At 44.0% G+C, this 23,134-nt stretch overlaps 1 protein-coding gene across 1 annotated transcript; it reads right to left on the reverse strand.

Moving 5' to 3' along the window:
• Positions 1 to 1,886: 1,886 nt before the first annotated feature.
• LOC124145466 (solute carrier family 28 member 3-like) lies at positions 1,887 to 21,235 on the reverse strand. Its single transcript, XM_046515236.2, has 13 exons — positions 21,119 to 21,235; positions 19,770 to 19,948; positions 18,895 to 18,920; positions 18,604 to 18,763; positions 14,674 to 14,818; positions 13,044 to 13,235; positions 11,336 to 11,497; positions 10,704 to 10,829; positions 9,594 to 9,724; positions 8,711 to 8,879; positions 7,572 to 7,835; positions 3,754 to 3,934; positions 1,887 to 2,252 (listed from the first exon to the last, which is right to left on the reverse strand). Exons 1-13 carry the CDS (start codon positions 21,233 to 21,235, stop codon positions 2,227 to 2,229), a joined length of 1,878 nt encoding a protein of 625 aa, XP_046371192.2. The 3' UTR covers positions 1,887 to 2,226.
• Between the last annotated feature and the right edge of the window lie 1,899 nt (positions 21,236 to 23,134).

Consider the following 23,134-nt stretch of genomic DNA (forward strand, 5'->3'; position numbering starts at 1 on the left):
TCTTCTAAAATATTCTGACATGAAAAACAATATCTCTCATTTAAAACTGTGCCATCGTATCGTCCCGTCTCAATCCTTATAGGGGCTGTTCCACTTCTAAAACTAGCAATTGCTCGTCTATAAGAACTATAAAACTCACAATTTGGAAAATACTTAAAATTACAATACATTCTTAATTTGTTTCCTCCTGTACCATTTACACTTTGTGGCTGACACACATCCTCACTCCACTTTGTACGAAATATATCATACATTTAACCCTTGACTGATGCAACTACATATTTGACACAATAATTGGCGATATTAGCAAAAAGGATTTAGGCCAAGATCGGATAGCTTTTTTATTACTCTAAAAAGCCAATACGAGGCATACGAGTGCTGCACGAGTGACACAGCAGTCGTAATTCGGTGTACATAGTTGCGCCCCTTAGACGTGCCAGAATCATATGATCGTGGGTTCGAAATCCGTATTCCGTAAAGTTATTTTGTGAATGTCAGAAACAACTGTGTGTGACGAAAATAATCAAATTGATAAAAGAAGGACATTTTTATCTCAACAGTATGAAAATGGAATAGATTTAGTGAATGATGTTCTTGTATATTCTTGGATGATTCCTATTACAAGAAATTGTAAACAATTATGGACGGTAACAGATGATAAGCTAAAGGAAATTGGCGGTCAACATCTGACCACGCTAGCGTCAGATTCACAAAGTATACGTATTGCCATGGTTTCAGTATAACATTCTATACGGTAAGACATACGCACTTTGAAGATGAACTTGCTTATAGCATCTGTTTGAATAATAGAAGGTATATCTCATATACTTTGTGATTGCACCAAAGTACTCCTTATAATCTAACCTTGAACATTGGCTTCAGCGTATTAATACAAGTATAAATACAACACTATTACTTGCAGGGCCTACATGTACGTATGTATTGGAGTTCATTTAAAGCTACAATGTGCCACTGAGTTTGAACGTTGTATCATTTTTCGTAATACGGTCCACAGACTGATTCCAACTATTGTTTTGCAAAAAAGACACACTTAAATTGTTCGTAATATGATTTTTCGTAATACAGTTCACAGATGCCAACATTTCACAAAGTAGAAATTTAAAAGTATATTAACCTGTAAACATATTCCGCGTTAACGAATCAAAAGTACAACGAGATAGAGTTTACAAATATCGGTCCTCTTGGCAGGAATTATTTTGCACACACCGCTTGCTAACTACTATATTGCTATAAAGGATAAATAACGATGTGCAATTGTATTCAACAATATGAAATACATCTTCCTGAAGCAAGTGATTTGAGGCCCCTCTTCTTCAACCTGTCAGTTTATACTTAAAATATTGGCTATATTTCATACATCTTCCCGAGGCAAGGGAGTTAGCTGACTATAAAAGTCCAGTTTCCCGCCTTGCCGACCTAGGCTGGTATTATGGAGTTATATTGTGGCTGGACTAACGAGTATATGCATAGTCCAATCAAAATCGCGCAACGAACTCAAAATCCGGTTCGTAAACTGTCATGCAGATTTCGGCCGATTGCAGAGTGTTGTCGTTGTCAACAGATATTTTCGAAATCTTTTCATGTTTTTAATCAAGGTGCTCACGTGATTTGATGCACTTTGCGATGTAAGACTCGCTTATCACAATATAGATCTTGATTATCGATCAGATCGTCTTGACTTGGGCGCCGCCATTTTGTTTGAAGCAAATGCAAGTGATATCTGAATTGGAATCTGATTGGTCAACAGGAGAGGCATAGAAAGGACATAACTCGTAATAGCCACAGGTGGAGCTACGATCGAGGCCAGGAATTCCAGCCTAGTTCGGCAAGGAAACTGGACTTTTATAATCATTTAACTCCCTTGCCTCGGGAAGATGTTTGAAATATAGCCAATATTTTCAGTATAAACTGATAGGTTGAAGAAGAGGGGCCTCATTAAACAGCCCATGATTTGTCACTGGTCATCTTTTCGAGACATGAAATAATGTAAAGCAAATACTTTCACAAACAGTCATTTTTGTTAGCTCTTCTGTGTTTAGATGTGTCCTTCTTAAGTATTGCAGTTATAGTATATAGCAAGAAAGCCTTTGATAACAGACACATATCAACTTTCAGATTATCTTGCACAGATCTCAACTGCATCCCCCTGTTCACAGTGTAGCTGTGAGAGACAGCCCAAGTCACAGACCCCACAATATGGTTTGCTCACAGGTCACCACCGTAGAAAAGTCCTGGAACAAATGAAATAACGCCATTGGAAATATACTTTGGTATGTCTTTGTGGTACATTGTTGTAAACGACCACCAGGGAGTGGTGAAGACGGCCACAGAGTAAGAGAATAAGTGGCCAGTGGGTGTAGAGTAAACGGTGAATAAGAATAGAAAAACAGCCAATGAAAACGGCCAATGAATATAGAGAAAACAGTTACTGAGCATAGCGAAAACAGTCACTGGGCATAGAGAAAACAGTCACTGGGCATAGAGAAAACAGTCACTGAGCATAGAGAAAACATTAACTGAGCATAGAGAAAACAGTAACTGGGCATAGAGAAAACAGTAACCGAGCATAGAGAAAACAGTAACTGAGCATAGAGAAAACAGTAACCGGGCATAGAGAAAACAGTAACCGAGCATAGAGAAAACAGTAACTGAGCATAGAGAAAACAGTAACTGGGCATAGAGAAAACAGTAACCGAGCATAGAGAAAACAGTAACTGAGCATAGAGAAAACAGTAACCGGGCATAGAGAAAACAGTCAATGAGAAAAGAGAAAACGGACGTTGAATGTGGGGAAAACAGTCATTGGGCATAGAGAAAACAGTAACTGAGCATAGAGAAAACAGTAACTGAGCATAGAGAAAACAATCACTGAGCATAGAGAAAACAGTAATTGAGTATAGAGAAACCAGTAAGTGAGCATAGAGAAAACAGTAACTGGGCATAGAGAAAACAGTAACTGAGCATAGAGAAAACAGTCACTGAGCATAGAGAAAACAGTAACTGAGCATAGAAAAAACAGTCACTGAGCATAGAGAAAACAGTCACTGAGCATAGAGAAAACAGTAACTGAGCATAGAGAAAACAGTAACCGGGCATAGAGAAAACAGTAACCGGGCATAGAGAAAACAGCCACTGAGCATAGAGAAAACAGTAACCGGGCATAGAGAAAACAGTAACCGGGCATAGAGAAAACAGTCACTGAGGAAAGAGAAAACGGACCTTGAATGTAGGGAAAACAGTCTCTGAGCATCCAGAAAACATTAACTGAGCATAGAGAAAACGGCCAGTGATTGCAGAGAAAGCAGTAACTGAGCATAGAGCAATCGGCCAATGAATATAGAGAACCCGGTCACCGAGCATAGAGCAAAAGTCAAATACAGAGATAACGGCTACTGAAACACAGAAATAAAGATGTTTGTAAAAGATGAAAGAGTAACCTCTATAAAAATGTCAACGTATATCACAACTATAAGCGTATATAATGTACTGTAGGCAGATAAATAGTTACGATATCTGATTATGGTTGGTTGGTTGGTTTGGTGTTTAACGCCGCACTCAGCAATATTCCAGCTATATGACGGCGGTCTGTAGCAATCCAGTGATTTATATCATGAATATAAGCATGCAGTTTATATGAATACACCATGTGGATACTTGTCAGCCTGACAGAAATATTGGTAGCATAATTTATATAATACTTACCTATTCCAAATTGTTACCAGTGATACGCACCTGCAATGCACGCCGTCAAAAAGCAGGCCACGTTGCCTGCAATCATGGCCCTCAGAGCTAAATGCGTCAGGTCCCCGCTCCTAGAAGGAGCCATGGCTCCTAATGCTCCAATCTGGATCCCCATGGAGCCGAGATTGCTAAACCCACACAAGGCATACGTTGCGATAACCTGTGACCGGGGCTGCAAGAATGAAAATGTATATTTTCTTCAAATGTTTGCTGTGAACATACGGTGTTTCACAAAGCATGTAGTCTGAAAAGAGAAAACAGAATACTGTGGCTACTTGAAACAATATATGTGCCATTTAGCATTATTGATGTACGATTTCATTGCAGCGTAATCGTCTTTTTATTGATTGTGAACAGCTGTAATATTGTGACAAATGATGGTTCTCTCATTGCTGCCAGGAGCGGTCGGGTAGCCTAGTGGTTAAAACGTTCGCTCGTCACGCCGAAGACCCGGGTTCGATTCCCGAAATGAGTACAATGTGTGAAGCCCATGTCTGGTGTCCCCAACCGTGATATTGCTGGAATATTGCTAAAAGCGGCGTAAAACTAAATTCACTCACTCATTGCTGCCAACATGACCAAAATTACCAGGGATCAGACCAAAGATTCTGCCAATCGGGATTACAGTCAATAACGAGTGCGACCTCTTGACGTCACACGACCGCCTCCGTGGTCTAATGGTAGAGCGTCCGCCCGAAAAGCGGAAGGTCCGTGGTTCGATTCATACCAAAAGATGTTAAAAGATGGTACTTGCTGTTACCCTCTCTGGCGCTCGGCTGAAGGGGCTAAACCACTGACTGGTCGGTTCAGAATCAGTATACTGTGTCTGAGTGGCGTATTCATGTTAGACTGCGGCACTTGACGTCACACATGCAACACAGCGGCACCCCATGGAGTTCAGTAACACCTGTAGAGACTGTTGTGGAAGGGCTCTCCAATCAAGAGCCAACCAGTGTCCAAGGTGATGCAGATCCGCGGTGGAGGATGGGTCTCTCTGCCACGTCTGACCAGTTGATTCTGGAGATTCCAAAAGCGCAATGACAGGCGAGGATGCAGACCATCCCCTCCGTATAACATTGCTCTGTCTCAAGAAGGAAGTGACTCAAGAACGAAGTGACTCAAGAAGGAAGTGACTCAAGAAGGAAGTGCAAGAAGGAAGTGACTCAAGAAGTAAGTGACCCAAGAAGGAAGTGACTCAAGAAGGAAGTGACTCAAGAAGTAAGTGACTCAAGAAGGAAGTGACTCAAGAAGGAAGTGACTCAAGAAGTGACTCAAGAAGTGACTCAAGAAGGAAGTGACTCAAGAAGTAAGTGACTCAAGAAGGAAGTGCAAGAAGGAAGTGACTCAAGAAGTGGCCCAAGAAGGAAATGACTCAAGAAGGAAGTGACTCAAGAAGGAAGTGACTCAAGAAGTGACTCAAGAAGGAAGTGACTCAAGAAGGAAGTGACTCAAGAAGGAAGTGCAAGAAGGAAGTGACTCAAGAAGTAAGTGACTCAAGAAGGAAGTGACTCAAGAAGGAAGTGACTCAAGAAGGAAGTGACTCAAGAAGTGACTCAAGAAGTAAGTGACAACAGTAGCACGATGGGGCCTTGTATTCTCGTCACTGAAACCCGCTCTGAGGCCTATCTTCGGAGACGGGGTTAATGGTCCGAGAATTTCATGTGGAAGGCATTTTTAACTTTGACGCATTTGATAAACATGACGTACGATGTAATTTCGATTTAGACTTTTACCATAATTCCCGTAGGCAGGTGAACAATTGACGTGCCTTTGCATGTGTTTGTGAGGATTCGCTCACCTTTTCGCCAACATCTGGTATCATCGCTTTTTTGATAATGATTCATAAACACGGGCTCATGGCACAGTGGGAATATAAGAATCGACTCTGCTTTTAGCAGAGATTTCACGTTTCCACGAAACGTGTTTTGTGGATTATATATATCTGTAACGAACGGCATTGAGGTTTACATCGGTCACATAGAGATCTCGAGGAGATCTGTGCCAGAATGAACATCCAACCCACGCCATAACGCTACAGCCACTAAACTGATTCTGTTCCCGGCCATTGACATCTGACGAGTGTCTATCACAGCATCTGTACATCAGGTCTGACCATCGTCACGTTGCAGAGAAAACCGGGACCAACTGCTGAATACACATCACGTGTCCACTGGCAATGATACTGTGCCTGAGCCTCTCTTGCTGCTGAGCATCTTGGAACCAAAACCTTACTTCTTGGCGTCTGGGACGGAGATTCCTTTCTCTGGGGAGGTTCTTCATGGTCTGGCGGCTTACGTTTGTTCCAGTGGCAGGTCTTCGCATTTGCAGTCACTATTCTCTCTCGACATGCCCGATATGGTCGACTCATATAATTCCGAATACTCTTTTGCACAACTGTTTGGTTTAATCATAGGACAGTCGGTAATCATGTATTCTCGTAACTGTCTAATCTAGTCAATCATTGCTCTGTATTAGTGCCCTGAAAACAGTAAAATAAGAAATAATGAGTAAATTAGTGAGTGTGTGAGTGAGTGAGTTGGGTTTAAAGCCGCTTTTAACAGTATTCCAGTCATATCGCGGCATGTCAGCTTAATGTGGGAGGAAAGCCCGATGTGATGCAGGTCTCAGACGTTTACCACTTCGTGGAAACCCACGAGCACGGGTATGGTGCTGACAAACCTAGAAACATAATCGGGGCGAACCGAGATTCGAACCCACAATCATAGGTTTCTGGCGTGCCCAAGGGACGCAACTCTGCACAGCGAATCGCAGCGCCTAAGACGACTGGGCCACCCGTGCCCCTAGTTAAGAGTAAGACGTAATGTTGAGCTTAATATCGTTTTGTTGTTTTTCTCCCTTAAACATAAACACATGGTCAAATACAACGCATAGTGATATGTCTACGTGATGAAGAATTGAAATGAAGTTGTAGCATGTATTTAGTAGGGGCGGTCGGGTAGCCTAGTGGTTAAAGCGTTCGCTCGTCACGCCGAAGACATGGGTTCGATTCCAGACATGGATACAATATGTGAAGCCCATTTCTGGTGTCCCCCGCCGTGATATTGCTGGAATATTGCTAAAAGCGGCGTAAAACCATACTCACTCACTGTATTTAATAGGACATGACGTACGCAGAAGAGGGAGGGGGATGTTGTTAAACGGCGCAATTTTCCAACTAAACTACCGGTCAAAAGAATGTACACACCAGTGTTTGATGGCGGCCAAAACTGAAATAAACAAGAAATGTTTATTCGGTTGTGATGTACCTTATAAGGTCATGTTTTGGACCTAAAGTTTGCCGCGTTTTGGCGACTGTTCTCAGCCTAGGAACGTTTTTATAACTTTTATAATTTTTTGGTCAAAACCAATTTTCGAGTGTGTACTTTCTTTTACCCGGCAGTGTGCAGAGTTGCGTCCCTTGAACACGTCAGAAACCTATCATTGTGGTTCGAATCCCGGTTGGCCCCGATTGTATTTCTCGGTTTGTCAGCACCATACCCGTTCTTCATCCCCTCAGCTGACACGCCGTGATATAACTGTAATACTATTCAAGCAGCGTTAAACTCACTCACTGCCTTTTATTGAGTATGGACCAGACAATCCAGTGACTGACATCAAGAGCATCCTGAAGGTATGATGACTTGCAATCAACCAAGCAACCGAGCCTCTCACAAGAACTGATTCCAAGTCCCGGGGACCTATTCTAATTCGGGCTCCCTTGTACATATGTAGACAGTACCCTGGTTTTTAAATACACGAATAAACGCATTAACTGTTTCAAGTTTGCACTTAAAGCCATCGCTGCTTACCAGCATAATTCCACCAACTAATGTTGTGCCCCAATCCGTCAAGAATATGTCATCATTGGATTTGGTTTCCCACGTGGCGTTGGGCACTGACGCTGTGTAGTTGTCAAATACGTGGCCATTATCTATCAGCTTCCCCATCTCAATGTACGCCACGAACTCATTGGTAAAAGTCTTGAAGCCAATCAGCCTGGCCATGCGGCGACAGTCCACGGGGTCAATACCCATGACAAAACTGATTGGGTAGAACACATAGGAGCAGATCAGCTGTGGACAAAGAATAAAAACATATTTGTATTTTTCATTCCCAACTCCCTGGGGAGTAGACAACCTGTGAGGCGCTAGATAGTTAACATTCATATTACCATCTTATCCTACCGAGTACCCATTCACTTCTTCATAGTCACTTGCGTAAGATGACACCACATGTTTAACAAATGCTTCAGTGTTTAGCAGGACCGAATACCTAGAAATCCTCAGGAGTCAGGCTGGCGAACACGGTCAGCCATCCACCTACTCGCCGCCACCAACGTTGCGCTGTACTCAGAACCACGGACTACGTGTCACCATATTTGTGACGTCTATAAAAGCTTCTAAATGTCACTCAAATATATTAAATGGATATATTTTTACGTTATACTTTTTGGGTCCCCAAAAATTGACAACATTATTAGCAAAGTTCCATTTGGCGTTGATCGAATTGAATTTCATTGCTCGGAAGGGGCGGTCGGGTAGCCTAGTGGTTAAAGCGTTCGCTCGTCATGCCGAAGACCCTGGTTCGATTCCCGACATGGGTATAATATGTGAAGCCCATTTCTGATATCCCCCACCGTGATATTGCTGGAAAATTGATAAAAGCGGCGTAAAACCATACTCACTCACTCATTGCTCGGACTTGCAAACTGGCTAACAGAACACCGGGTCGAATATCATCGTTTGTTCGAAAGGGGTGAGTGAATATGGTTTTACGCCGCTTTTAGCAATATTCCAGCAATAACGCGGCGGGGGACACCAGAAATGGGCTTCACACATTGTACCCATGTCGGGAATCGAACCCGGTGTGACGAGCGAACGCTTTAACGACTTGGCTACCCTTGTTTGAAAGGAATATTTTGACATTCAATCATAGATATTCAACATACTGGGAAGGTGAATCCCTCTATGCCGACCCTATCCCCGAGAAACGTTAACGAAGCGTCGATGAGCTGCAGCAACGCCAGGAACGCCATGACGTTGACGGCGACGTTGGCAACAAGACTTATGGCCTCGGAGGCTCCTTTAGAAGCAGCCTCAATGACGTTATTCTGGGAACTGCAACAAAGTTTGAACAAGAGAGAAACATCATCTTTGTTTAGACTTGCGGACGATGATAAACAGTTGGGAGCGACGGCGTAAACCGGAGGGTTCATGAAAAACGTCAATGTCAAAAAGTAAATGTAAATACAACTAAATTACATCGGCATACTGTCCCTCAAATTTGGTGTGTGTGTGTGTTTGGGGGGGGGGGGGGGGGGGGGGGGGGGGGGAGGGGGATTGGATGGTGGGGTTGGGGTATGGGTGAGGGGGGGGGGGGTGGTTATAAGAGGCAGGATATGTTTTCCGTCACTGCTTTAAAACACATAGTTTCTTCAACGATATGAGGTGCCGGCATCTATAATAATTCAAACACAGATATGATAAAACGACTCTACATGCATGGACAACGGAAAGAGACAGGCATGAGGAACCTACTGACAGAACGATACACCCTGTGCAAAGGTTGAAACTTACGTGATGCCAGTGAAAGAAAATAATATGCGACTTCATTGTGGCACAAGAGTGAGTAGTGAGTGAGTATGGTTGTACGCCGCTTTTGGCAATATTCCAGCAATATCACGGCGGGGGACACCAGACATGGGCTTCACACATTGTACCCATGTCGGGAATCGAACCCGGGTCTTTGGCGTGACGAGCGAACGCTTTAACCACTAGGCTACCCGACTGCCCCTTGTGGCACAAGAAATAAATGGCCTGTGATGAACTTACTCCATCTTCAACTTGTAAACATCTTTCTGATTGACTTTAGACTTCTCCGTCTCGGGGTAGGTCAGTTTGGAGATGGCCAGAGCGGCCGGAGCGGACATCACGGACGCCGCGAGGAGATGGTTGGCCTTCACCTTGGTGAGGAGAGAAGGTGATGTTGTATTGTCGTTGTTAACAATTTATCAAAAGGCGACAGTGGGTAATATTCCTATTATATCATGGCAGTGGGGAGCTGAACTCGGGCCTTCAGTGTGACGAACGAACACGTTAACCACAAGGCTACCCAACCGTGGCCTAGTGGGAGAGCGTCCGCACGGGGATCGGAAGGTCCGTGGTTCGATTTCCCGGTCGTGTCATATCAAAAGACGTTAAAAGATGGAACTTGTTGTTACCCTGTCTGGCGCTCGGCATTAAGGGGCTAAAACAAGGACTGGTCGGCTCGGAGTCAGTATACTGTGTCTCAGTGGGGTATTCATGTAAAACTGCGGCATGGTATCTCAGTGTGCTAGCACTACAAAATAAGCATTAGTCCAGACTAGTACGGGCACACACACACACACACACACACACACACACACACACATACACACACACACACACACACACACACACACACACACACGCACACACACACACACACACACACGTGCATGCACGTCGCTATGTAAGTGCAATAATTTTGGACGCGACGTTAAACCCCATTTCACCTCGCATCACGTTGATTCTCGAATATCAACTCAAACAGCCGTTATTCTGGAGAATCTATAACCATGTTTTAATTATTTGTTCGTGCTTTCGAATCCTAGATGATCTTTGTTTTTTCATTACTTTTTTGTGCTCGTGGGCTTCACCAAAGTGGTTAACGTCTGAGACCTGCATCACTTCAAGCTTTCCTCACTTTCCACATAAAACTGATATAACTGATTAACTGTTGAAATCGACGTTATATCCCAAATAACTCACCATATTCTGCGCTATACATAACCAATACGCCATGAAATTAGCTAATACTCCACAAAAGAAAACAACCGTTTCCATGATCGCAACCGTTCCGAACGTGAAGACGTATGTTGATAAAAGAATTGTGTACGTCACTTGTGTACGTCAACTCACCCCATACGTTACGTACGCGCCCAAGACGCTGCCGGAGACGGTGGCGAACCCCCCGGTCATGACGGCGTGCAACTCAGACTTCGTCATCGTTTTCAAAAAGGGGCGTATCATAAGAGGTGACTCGGTCTGAAATTTGAGTGCTTCAAGTGAAATTTGAGTGCTTCAAGTGAAATTTGAGTGCTTCAAGTGAAATTTGAGTGCTTCAAGTGAGTGAGTGAGTATGGTTTTACGCCGCTATTAGCAATATTCCAGCAATATCGCGGCGGGGGACACCAGAAAATGGGCTTCACATATTGTACCCATGTCGGGAATCGAACCCGGGTCTTTGGCGTGACGAGCGAACGCTTTAACCACTGGGCTACCCGACCGGCCCCACGGTGCTTCCAGACATACTGGGTGAGCCAAACAATGTTTTTTGACAACATCCAGAATGTCAATTAAAAGATATATTTGTTTAGTAAAACCTGATTGCAAATTAATTTTGCCCAACATTTTTAGACAGATTTTCATTCCCAAAAAGCACAGTCTCCCAACCCATGTTAGAAAGTAGTTGATTGGTTGATATTTTAGAGACACGTGCAAAATACTCGAGTCCATGTACTCGTGGAAGGAGTGGGCTGTTGAGCTGTCACCTGTCCAGCGAAGATGTTGCCGGCGGCGTTCAACGACTCCGTTGCCGTCGTGTCCAGACAGAATGACAGGAACTTCCCCAGTACGCGGATGATGGCCTGCATAGCTCCCAGGTAATAGAGCACGGAAATAAGCGAGCTGAAGTACACAATAACTGGCAGTACCTGCGGAAGAAGGGGCATTGACTCATGTTATATACATGTACCTCTTTATGCACCAGGATTCAAAGAATTTTATCGTGAAGAAGTTACCAAAACTGTAATCTGTTTCTACTAAAATTCCTAGTTATAATATGCAAATATATGCAAATATATTATCTAACTGTCAGAAAGATGAATCGAGCATATCTACACGTATTTAACGAACAAGCAAATCTTTCTTTTTATCATATAATGGGTAGGTTTCTCGGCAGGATAAAGCCAACGGATAAAAACAATATCCGTTGGGGTCATATGCGGATAGAGATGCAAATATCAAAGGTCAAGTAGGGACTACTTTTACTGTTTATAAACAAACATGGCGTCGCCCTCGTCATTCGGCGATCGTGTCAGATTTAACCATCGGGAATCTGGATAAACTACAGCGATAATTGCTTTCATTATCAAAAGAACAGTCTAATATACTGAAAATCAGTGCATTGTATAAGTTTTGGCAACTTTGGATATATAAATTTCGACACAATTTTGCGATGGCACGTCGCCTAGCCAAGCGGGATGAGTAGCCATATCTGTGCTTGTAGACCTCTGCGGCTTGAACCTTTCTCCACAAATTAAGTTGGATTCGGCCGAAATATGTTTGAATTGTTACACTGTTTCGTTGTGTCGCTGTGTGTACATCTGACTACACTTCTTAACGTTATGACAGGACAGACCGACTGTCAACAACGTCTGACCGTGGTCGTGACGTCTCATAGACTAGGGTTAGAATAGCTTCCCTTTGACAATATTATGGAGAAACATAATATTCATGTGGGACGCATTTGTGTTTTGATGTAAAAACAGCCAGAGTCAAAATGATACACGGTCTTTCATAAATATAAAAACCATAGATATGATGTTGCTCTATGTCAATATGGGGGCACGGGTGGCCCAGTCGTCTAAGGCGCCGCGATTCGCTGTGCAGAGTTGCGTCCCTTGGGCACGCCAGAAACCTATGATTGTGGGCTCCAATCTCGGTTCGCCCCGATTATGTTTCTAGGTTTGTCAGCACCATACCCGTGCTTGGGGCTTCCCTCCCACATTAAGCTGACACGCCGTGATATAACTGGAATACTGTTAAAAGCGGCGTTAAACCCAACTCACTCACTATGTCAATATATCAGTCATTGTTACTTGTTCCTCTGTTGTATTATCCTATCTTAAATGTCACACTCTACTATAAACAAGAGAGTTCAAACAGATTAAAATAAAGTCTACTCTACACAATATAACAGGAACAAAAAGACTCCGATTAAGTCTACAATTGTATAAACATGTGAAACATGATTGAATCATCCTGTAAAACGTTAATTCTTTGTTTTACGAAGCGTTACCTTGAAGGCAAACACGTGGTCTTCATAGCAATCCCCAAACACGTTTGTAATTTTTGGTTAAATCCAATTTTCAAGTGTATGCTTTCTTATGCCAGGCACTGTATGTTGTGAAACTGCGCTACGTGATGGGAGATTAACCCTACTGGCTGGTGCAGTGGGATATGCCAACGGTTAATTACCTTGAAGGCAAACATGTGTTCTTCATAGTTGTCCCCGAACACAAACTTGGCCCCTGTGTTGGAATAACCAAGAACTTCCGTCATCCTGTTTCCCAGCCATTCAAAGGCGCCGTACCCCCACGTTGTCTTCAGTATGAGACAGGCGAATATGTACTGGATCGCCATCCCCCAAAACACAGGGTGCCAGTTCACCTGAGGAGATGGAAGGTGAGGTTCTGTTATTTCAAGTGATCCAATTACCCCCAATCCTACAACTCCTACATCACCCCCAAACAATACACCCTCCTCCCATAAAACTCACTTCACCCTCACAAACAATACTCCCTCCTCCCATAAAACTTACGTCACCCTCACAAACAATACACCCTCCTCCAATAAAACTCACATCACCCTCACATACAATACACCTTCCTCCCATAAAACTCACTTCACCCTCACCTCCTATTACACCACCCCCATAAAACTCACACCACCGCTATATGGAGAATCTCACCCGAGTGTCTTTTGATATCAAATACATAACCTTGTGTTGATATAGTTGATATCAAAAGACACGAGGGTCAGATTTTATTTATCATCCAACATCATTCTTGCAACTTGTTTCAGCTTGTTGACAGTTATAAGCAGTGTCTTAAGTGTAAAACGTACTGCTAACAGCTTCAGTAGCAGAGCCATTAGTGATGTCATTTGATTGTGGCATCATGGTATCACTAACATTGATGTCACAATGGTCTGCAAAGCATTGGGATGAAATTACATTGCAGCGTATGTAGATATCGTTTGATCTCACACAAGCGATATCTCCTGTGGGAGCCAGTTTTGGATGATAAAACCTATTATCCCCAACCATAAAACTCACATCAACCCTACATACAATTACTTACACACACACATCTATTTACAAGCACACCACACCCAGATACCCACATAAAGGTCATGCACATACACACCCTCATCGTCACACACCCAAGCAAAGTCCACATCCGAATATACACATCCACACCCTCTCATACTCATACTCACACTCAAATACCCCTACCCACTCGCCCACTCGCCCACTCGCCCACACACCCACACGTCAACAGCACCTACACACACACACACACACCACTAGACACCCACACCAAACTCACACCAATCAGCACAGACTCACACACTAACAGCACCCACACACACGCACCATACACTAACACACTCAGACCACATACACACACACCATACACCCCCCACATACACCACACACACATTCACGCTAACAAGCACATTTACACTCGTACACACTCACACAACACTCTCACACACTACTCTCTCACACACATTAACACACACACACACACACACACACTCTCTCTCTCCCTCTCTCTCTCTCTCTCTCTCCCTCTCACACACACACAACACTCACACACACACACACGTTGTTTTCACAAGCGATTTATCTTCTCTTGGGTAATCATTTAATCAGCGATTTGGTTTAAACTTACTATTAATTTAGATGTGTAGGATGTCTTACTGCTGACGGGTAGGATTGAACAGATTAGAGGTACAGTGCAATACCAATGGATGCTAAGTCAACAAACCTACAAGTTACGGATTGAACATCATAAGTGTGTGTCAGTGAATGGCTATCTACCCTGGCGGGGTCCGTGCTGGTGATGTACATGATGAAGATGAAGGATGCGATGCCAATGAGGGACATGAGGTTCCTCGGCTGGGTCCTCCCAATTTCCAGGCCCGTGTACACCCCGATAAATACAGCCGCGGACACGTACAGGAACCTGGAACATACACAGTGAGTGAGGGAATGAAGGAAGGAAGGAGGGACCTGGAACATACACAGTGAGTGAGGGAAGGAAAGAAGGAAGGAGGGACCTGGAACATACACAGTGAGTGAGTGAGAGAAGGAAGGAAGGAAGGAGGGACCTGGAACATACACAGTGAGTGAGTGAGAGAAGGAAGGAAGGAAGGAAGGAGGGACGATGGGAGGGACCTGGAACATACACACTGAGTGAGGGAAGGAAGGAAGGACGGACACGTATAGGAACCTGGAACATACACAGTGAGTGAGTGAGGGATGGAAGGAGGGATGATTGGAGGGACCTGGAACATACACAGTGAGTGAGTGAGTGAGTGAGGGATGGAAGGAGGGACGATTGGAGGGACCTGGAACATACACAGTGAGTGAGTGAGTGAGTGAGGGATGGAAGGAGGGATGATTGGAGGGACCTGGAACATACACAGTGAGTGAGTGCGGGATGGAAGGACGGACGATTGGAGGGACCTGGAACATACACAGTGAGTGAGGGATGGAAGGAGGGACGATTGGAGGGACCTGGAACATACACAGTGAATGGCTATCTACCCGGGCGGGGTCCGTGCTGGTGATGTACATGATGAAGATGAAGGATGCGATGCCAATGCGGGACATGAGGTTCCTCGGCTGGGTCCTCCCAATTTCCAGGCCCGTGTACACCCCGATAAATATAGCCGCGGACACGTACAGGAACCTGGAACATACACAGTGAGTGAGGGAATGAAGGAAGGAAGGAGGGACCTGGAACATACACAGTGAGTGAGGGAAGGAAAGAAGGAAGGAGGGACCTGGAACATACACAGTGAGTGAGTGAGAGAAGGAAGGAAGGAAGGACCTGGAACATACACAGTGAGTGAGTGAGAGAAGGAAGGAAGGAAGGAGGGACCTGGAACATACACAGTGAGTGAGTGAGAGAAGGAAGGAAGGAAGGAGGGAGGGATGATTGAAGGGACCTGGAACATACACAGTGAGTGAGTGAGAGAAGGAAGGAAGGAAGGAGGGACCTGGAACATACACAGTGAGTGAGGGAAGGAAGGAAGGAAGGAGGGACCTGGAACATACACAGTGAGTGAGTGAGAGAAGGAAGGAAGGAAGGAGGGACCTGGAACATACACAGTGAGTGAGGGAAGGAAGGAAGGAAGGGGGACCTGGAACATACACAGTGAGTGAGTGAGAGAAGGAAGGAAGGAAGGAAGGAGGGACCTGGAACATACACAGTGAGTGAGTGAGAGAAGAAAGGAAGGAAGGAGGGACCTGGAACATACACAGTGAGTGAGTGAGAGAAGGAAGGAAGGAAGGAAGGAGGGACCTGGAACATACAAAATGAGTGAGAGAAGGAGGGATGATTGGAGGGACCTGGAACATACACAGTGAGTGAGTGAGGGATGGAAGGAGAGACGAGGGGAGGGACCTGGAACATACACAGTGAGTGAGTGAGGGAAGGAAGGAGGGATGATGGTAGGGACCTGGAACATACACAGTGAGTGAGTGAGGGATGGAAGGAGGGATGATGGGAGGGACCTGGAACATACACAGTGAGTGAGTGAGGGATGGAAGGAGGGATGATTGGAGGGACCTGGAACATACACAGTGAGTGAGTGAGGGATGGAAGGAGAGACGAGGGGAGGGACCTGGAACATACACAGTGAGTGAGTGAGGGATGGAAGGAGGGATGATTGGAGGGACCTGGAACATACACAGTGAGTGAGTGAGGGATGGAAGGAGAGACGAGGGGAGGGACCTGGAACATACACAGTGAGTGAGTGAGGGAAGGAAGGAGGGATGATGGTAGGGACCTGGAACATACACAGTGAGTGAGTGAGGGATGGAAGGAGGGATGATTGGAGGGACCTGGAACATACACAGTGAGTGAGTGAGGGATGGAAGGAGAGACGAGGGGAGGGACCTGGAACATACACAGTGAGTGAGTGAGGGAAGGAAGGAGGGATGATTGGAGGGACCTGGAATATACACAGTGAGTGTGTGAGGGATGGAAGGTGGGATGATTGGAGGGACCTGGAACATACACAGTGAGTGAGTGAGGGATGGAAGGAGGGATGATTGAAGGGACCTGGAACATACACAGTGAGTGAGTGAGGGATGGAAGGAGGGATGATTGGAGGGACCTGGAACATACTCAGTGAGTGAGTGAGGGATGGAAGGAGGGACGGAAAAAGAAAGAACGTGTGTGATCGTTGGGGGGGGGGGGGGGGGAGGAAGGAATGATGGAGAGCAGAAGTGGTGAAGGAGGAGTGGGGATGAGTTTGAGCATGAAGTGTACAAGACTGTGTATTCGGACCAGGGATACATGTAGTCGATTTAGAGAATCTCACCCGATTGCTTTTGATATCTAATATATCAACACGAGTCGATAAAAGTGGGAAAACGAGTGTTGATATATTTGATATCAAAAGACACGAGGGTCAGATTTTATTTATCATCCAACATCATTCTTTCAACTTGTTCAGTTTGTAGACAGTAATAAGCAGTGTCTTAAGTGTAAAATGTACTGCTAACAGCTTTAGTAGCAGAGCCATTAGTGATGTCTTTGATTGTGACGTCATGGTAACCAATGACGTCACAATGGTCTGCAAAGCTATGTGATTCAATTTCATTGATATCGCTTGATCTCACGCATGCGATATCTCCTGTGGGAACCAAATTTGGATGATAAAACTTGATCATCGATCACCAGCAGACAACTGAGTGTTTCGGAGTAGCCAGCCATAATCTGCGGCTATTGTGACCACCCAATACCCATTTCCCCGCTTCATACGACTGGAATATGTGCGTACACTCTAGAAATAGCCTTTTTGATGAACACCGGAAAACACATGCTGCTATGTAGCATCGGTACTCATCTCTCATACACCGGACTGCCCTCCCCCCCCCCCCCCCCCCCCCCCCCCCAATCTTGTGGATAGAGCATCTTCCAGGTGTGGGTCCATCCCCGTTCGTCAAAAGATGTTACCTGTTACTGACGATCGGCATTAAGGGGACAGAACGAGGACTGGTTGGCTCGTAGTCAGTATAATGTTTCTGAGTCGGGGTATCCCCGTTTAACTGCTTCGTGATATCTAGGTGGTCAAGGGGGCACGGGTGGACCGGTCGTCTAAGGCTTCGCGATTCGCTGTGCAGAGTTGCGTCCCTTGGGCACGCCAGAAACTTATGATTGTGGGTTCGAATTATGTTTCTAGGTTTGTCAGCACCATACCCGTACTCGTGGGTTTCACCGAAGTGATAAACGTCTGAGACCTGCATCACTTCGGGCTTTCCTCCCACATTAAGCTGACACGCCACGATATAACTGAAATACTGTTAAAAGCGGCGTTAAACCCAACTGACTCACTCACTCACTAAAGGGTCCACTCAGTGGTGGTGTAAATGGTTTGCTATCTCAATGTGGCAGTCAAATCTGAACTATGTAAGTCGTACTATGGTGAAACATAGGATTATGGTTATGGTGGAGACAGCCCATGCGTTATAAACTGGGCGAATCTAAGATTCGAACCTGTGAATAGCACTTCCTTATGTGAGTAAGGGAGGCAACTCTGCACATTGAATTCCAAGGAATAGCAAATATGAATGTTGTTTGATTAACGGACTATTATATTCGTCGTGTCATTCGAAATCAACGTGACACTAAACCTCCGCAATGAGTTGGTTCGTGTTGTTAACATAATGGACACCATATATATTACTTTCGAGATTCGGGAATATTTCACTGTACGAAGATATGTTTGTATTGACCATCGGAGGTAGACGCTAAATAGTCGGCATCTGTTCTGCCCGTGACATCGCAGACAGCCAACGTAGAAGCTGTTGATGACGTTCACGACGTAGCCTCCCCTAAGCCCCACAGCAGGATGAAAGCCCCGAGCACCGTGACCACCATCAGCCTGTAGGACCCCTCGTCACCAAACCTGGAACAACACAGGGCGATAGTGTGTGAGTGAATGTTGATTTATGCCGCTGGGGTGTGTTTAAAAGAATGCTGAATAATGCCACAATATGGTGACTTTACTGTTATACATCACTGACTCACATGGAATACATCACTGAAATACCTGTAATACATCACTCACTCACCTGTAATACAATCATTGACTCACCTGTAATACATCATTGACTCACCTGGAATACATCACTGACTCACCTGTAATATATCACTGACTCACCTGTAATGCATCGCTGACTCACCTGTAATACATCATTGACTCACCTGTAATACATCATTGACTCACCAGGAATACATCTCTGATTCACCTGTAATACATCACAGACTCACCTGTAATACATCACTGACTCACCTGTAACACATCACTGACTCACCTGTAACACATCACTGACTCACCTGTAATACATCACTGACTCACCTGTAATACAATCACTGACTCACCTGTAATACATCACTGACTCACCTGTAATACAATCACTGACTCACCTGTAATACATCACTGACTCACCTGTAATACAATCACTGACTCACCTGTAATACATCACTGACTCACCTGTAATACATCACTGACTCACCTGTAATACATTACTGACTCACCTGATATACATCACCTGTAATACATCACTGACTCACCTGATATACATCACTGACTCACCTGTAATACATCACTCACTCACCTGTAATACATCACTGACTCACCTGTAATACAATCACTGACTCACCCGTAATACATCACTGACTCACCTGTAATACAATCACTGACTCACCTGTAATACATCACTGACTCACCTGTAATACAATCACTGACTCACCTGTAATACATCACTGACTCACCTGTAATACATCACTGACTCACCTGTAATACATCACTGACTCACCTGATATACATCACCTGTAATACATCACTGACTCACCTGATATACATCACTGACTCACCTGTAATACATCACTCACTCACCTGTAATACATCGCATAGCCGAAGTAGCCGATGTATCCGCCCATGATGAGGAACTTGATCACCATCCACACCGCCTTCTGATGCTTGGTGTAGGCTGACGTCACAGCTGTCTGTACAGTCCCCATCCCCCGGGAACACAGGTTACCCCGGTCTTCCGGCTCCTCGGGGGCAGCTGGTATCTGGGGTCATACAAGAGGATATCATATCATTAGTGTTCATGCCATACTATATTTACGACACTATTGTCTAAATTTTGGAATTTCCCTAGCCAAAGGGAGGGAACTACGGTAATTTAGACCCGAGTGCCGTTAACAAAGTAGGACATGAACACGGATATAATGTGCTATCTATTACCGAAGAAGACCAATTTAATGAAACGAGTGAATAGTTGTGGTATCTGACGAGCGAAAGTGACATAGCCCTGCGCAGTCATACAAAACAAGCCCCTGTTAATGGGCGTATTTTCGGTTTATGAAATCATAAACTAAAAAGAAACTGTTTGAAAACAATAGCTCAAGAGAGAGTCTGTTAGAAGAAGATAAATGTTTAAAGCTTTGGAAACAATAAAAGTGTCTTCAGTGGAAGGGGATTGGTGATGTCATATGATTGTGACGTCATGGTAACGATGACGTCATAATGGTCTGAATATATCCTGGGAGATATCGCTTGATCTCCCCCATGTGATATATATATATCCTATTGAAGCAAGTTTTGAACAATAAATGCTTCAATTCATATTTATGTCAGAGATACATGACATCAAACATTTGAACTCTGTTTATGTAATAATTGCTGTTTTTAGACACGTCTGATGAATTTGAAATAGACAGGTATGCAGGAAGGTTTTGAAATAATGTTTTATTACCTAACGAACTAATGAGAGACAAAATAAGATATTTTTGCATCGTCCGCACACATGGCGATCTTCACTAAAGAAAGTTTTTATGACGTCACATCACAATTGTATCCTACCACCTATGGGTCACAAATATTATAATTCGTGACCAACTCGTGTTATTCCGGAACAATCCGAAAAACAGGGGACGGAAAGGAGCGAGTGGTGACGAATGAAATATCAGTAAGGCGGACATAAAAAGCACATAAAAAGTCATGTCCACATTTATAGGGATAAATTCTACCATGAATCCACACGGTGCTGATGGAGCGAAGCTTTGAAGAAGATTTATAACCCGTTTTGTAGTTTAGAAATATCAAATCATCTGAATGACATATGGAAGGGTTTATAACGGGCTTATACCTTAGGGTTAAACAGTCAATACCAAATCACATAAGACGTTATTTTTATGATCAACAAATTGTGTTCCCTGCCCAGAGTAATGTGTACTTACATTTCCGTTTTTCTCACAGTCCGAGCTGTCATTCTCGAAGGCCGGGTTATCCAAGGCCGACATGTTGTCCAGTGCAACGTTGTTGTCTGGCGTCGTCATCAGATCTACATCCGCCATTCTGCAGAATACAGTAACATTTATATACTTGGAAATCGAAAGATCGAAACCTGTTTGTTGTTTCAAGCCGCACTTAGCAATATTCAAGATATACGACGGCGGTCTGTAAATAAACAAATCTGGACCAGACAATCTTGTGATTGACATCCTGAACGCAATTGGGATACGCTGACATGCATCAAACAAGTCATCGGACCTGACCATCCTATCCCGTTAGTTGCCTTTTGCAAAAGGGATGGGTTGCTGAGCACCAAATCACGGGATTCATTACATCCCGAAACAGTTAAAAAAGCGGTATCGATACACAAGATCATTTGAATTACTAAAACTTGTCAAACTTGAGACAGCCCTTTGAACGTGATGAACACAGAAATGGAAAGGGACGAGTACCGAGCTGTCATCACGTTTTTGTCTTTAGAGACAAGTACTCCCCTAGAAAAGTATGACCGCATGTCACAAGTATATTGGGATACGTGCCCTAGCTTTTCTACTGTTAAACGTTGGGCAGCTATGTTTAAGCCTAGGAGAACAAGCCTGGATGATGACCAAAGGTCTGGACGTCCCTCAACTTCCATCAATGAAGATTCAATCAAGGAGATAGAAAACTTATACTGTCAAATAGACGTATTACCATTGCTGAACTTGAGGAAGACACAGGTCTAAGCCATGGATCCCTTGAAACTGTTCGTGAACATTTACAGATGAAGAAGATATCTGCTCGTTAGGTGCCAAATGTTCTAGATTCAGATCTTAAGAAAAAAAAGAACTGACATTGCCAGAACTGACACTTCAGAGCTAATTGACGAGCTAACGCCAATTTCAAACAGAGATTAGTAACGGGTGATGAAGCATTGTTGTATCACTGTGATCCCGTGTTAAAACGTCAATCCATGGAATGACACCATTCCACTTCTCCGGCACCAAAGAATTTCAAGTCTTCAAGATCTGTGAAGAATGTTATGGCCACTGTATCCTGGGGTGCAAAGGCTGTGATCCGTGTTGATTACTTAGAAAGTCAAAAGACGATTGCCGGTGACTACTATGCTGAATTGCTTCATCGCCTGAGAGATTCTATCAAAGAATAGCGGCAAAGAATGTTGACTCCTGGAGTTCTGCCACTTCATGACAATGCCTCTTCTCACACCTCTCCACTTGCAAAGGCTGCTGTGCGACAACGTGGGTTCAAAGAGCTTCCTCACCCTCCATACTCGCCAGACCTGGCACCAAGTGATTTCCACCTGTTTCCTAAACAGAAAGAACACCTTCGCCGAAAGGGCTATGACGACAACGATGACCACAAAGCTGCAGTAAAGGGTTTTTTCAGGGTGGCTTCAGAAAACGTCTTCCTGACCGGAATTGAAAAGCTTCATTATCGATATGAGAGGTGTATTGAAAAGCAGGAAGATTATGTTGAAAAATAAAACAACAAAAAACACTTTCATAATTATGGTTTTTGTTTATTAGGCGTAGAACCTGTTGATTAACCCTTATATGCATCACCATTTTAAAAACCAAACACCTCATTCTTTTGACGTTTTTGAAACAACTAACTCTGGACATATTGTATCTGCCTGTTTTTGCAACTGAAATCCATTTGAAAACTAACATTGAGAAACTCTGTTTCGGGGTCAGGTGTTGGACACGTTTACTTGTTTACATTACTTACTTGCAACTAACAAGTGATAAATTTTCAGTCCATTGATAACCATAATTTGATCTATAACGTGCCGACATCACTAGGAGGGGGCGAACATGCCGATGTCCAGTTAGTGTCTGCAATGTCACCATTTTACTTATCTTTGTTTATACAGCAAGTCTGTTTTGAGGAATATTGCCCTACCCTGAAGTTCGTTATATCCGTATGTAAAGTGTATCTCAGTTATACCGCGGGCTGTTGTT

Source organism: Haliotis rufescens, unplaced genomic scaffold (assembly GCF_023055435.1).
Source record: "Haliotis rufescens isolate VD_foot unplaced genomic scaffold, xgHalRufe1.0.p SCAF_10, whole genome shotgun sequence".
Classification (NCBI taxonomy): domain Eukaryota; kingdom Metazoa; phylum Mollusca; class Gastropoda; order Lepetellida; family Haliotidae; genus Haliotis; species Haliotis rufescens.

What these genes read in the sequence shown, in the direction of transcription:
- LOC124145466 (XM_046515236.2), bottom strand. Translation starts at nt 21,235, where the DNA reads ATGGCGGATGTAGATCTGATGACGACGCCAGACAACAACGTTGCACTG. An exon ending in CAGTGATGTATTCCATGTGA is followed by an intron (nt 18,764 to 18,894) that starts GTCAGTGATGTA and finishes TTTGGTGACGAG; the next exon opens with GGGTCCTACAGGCTGATGGT. An exon ending in GTTTACAAGTTGAAGATGGA is followed by an intron (nt 8,880 to 9,593) that starts GTAAGTTCATCA and finishes ACTTTGTTGCAG; the next exon opens with TTCCCAGAATAACGTCATTG.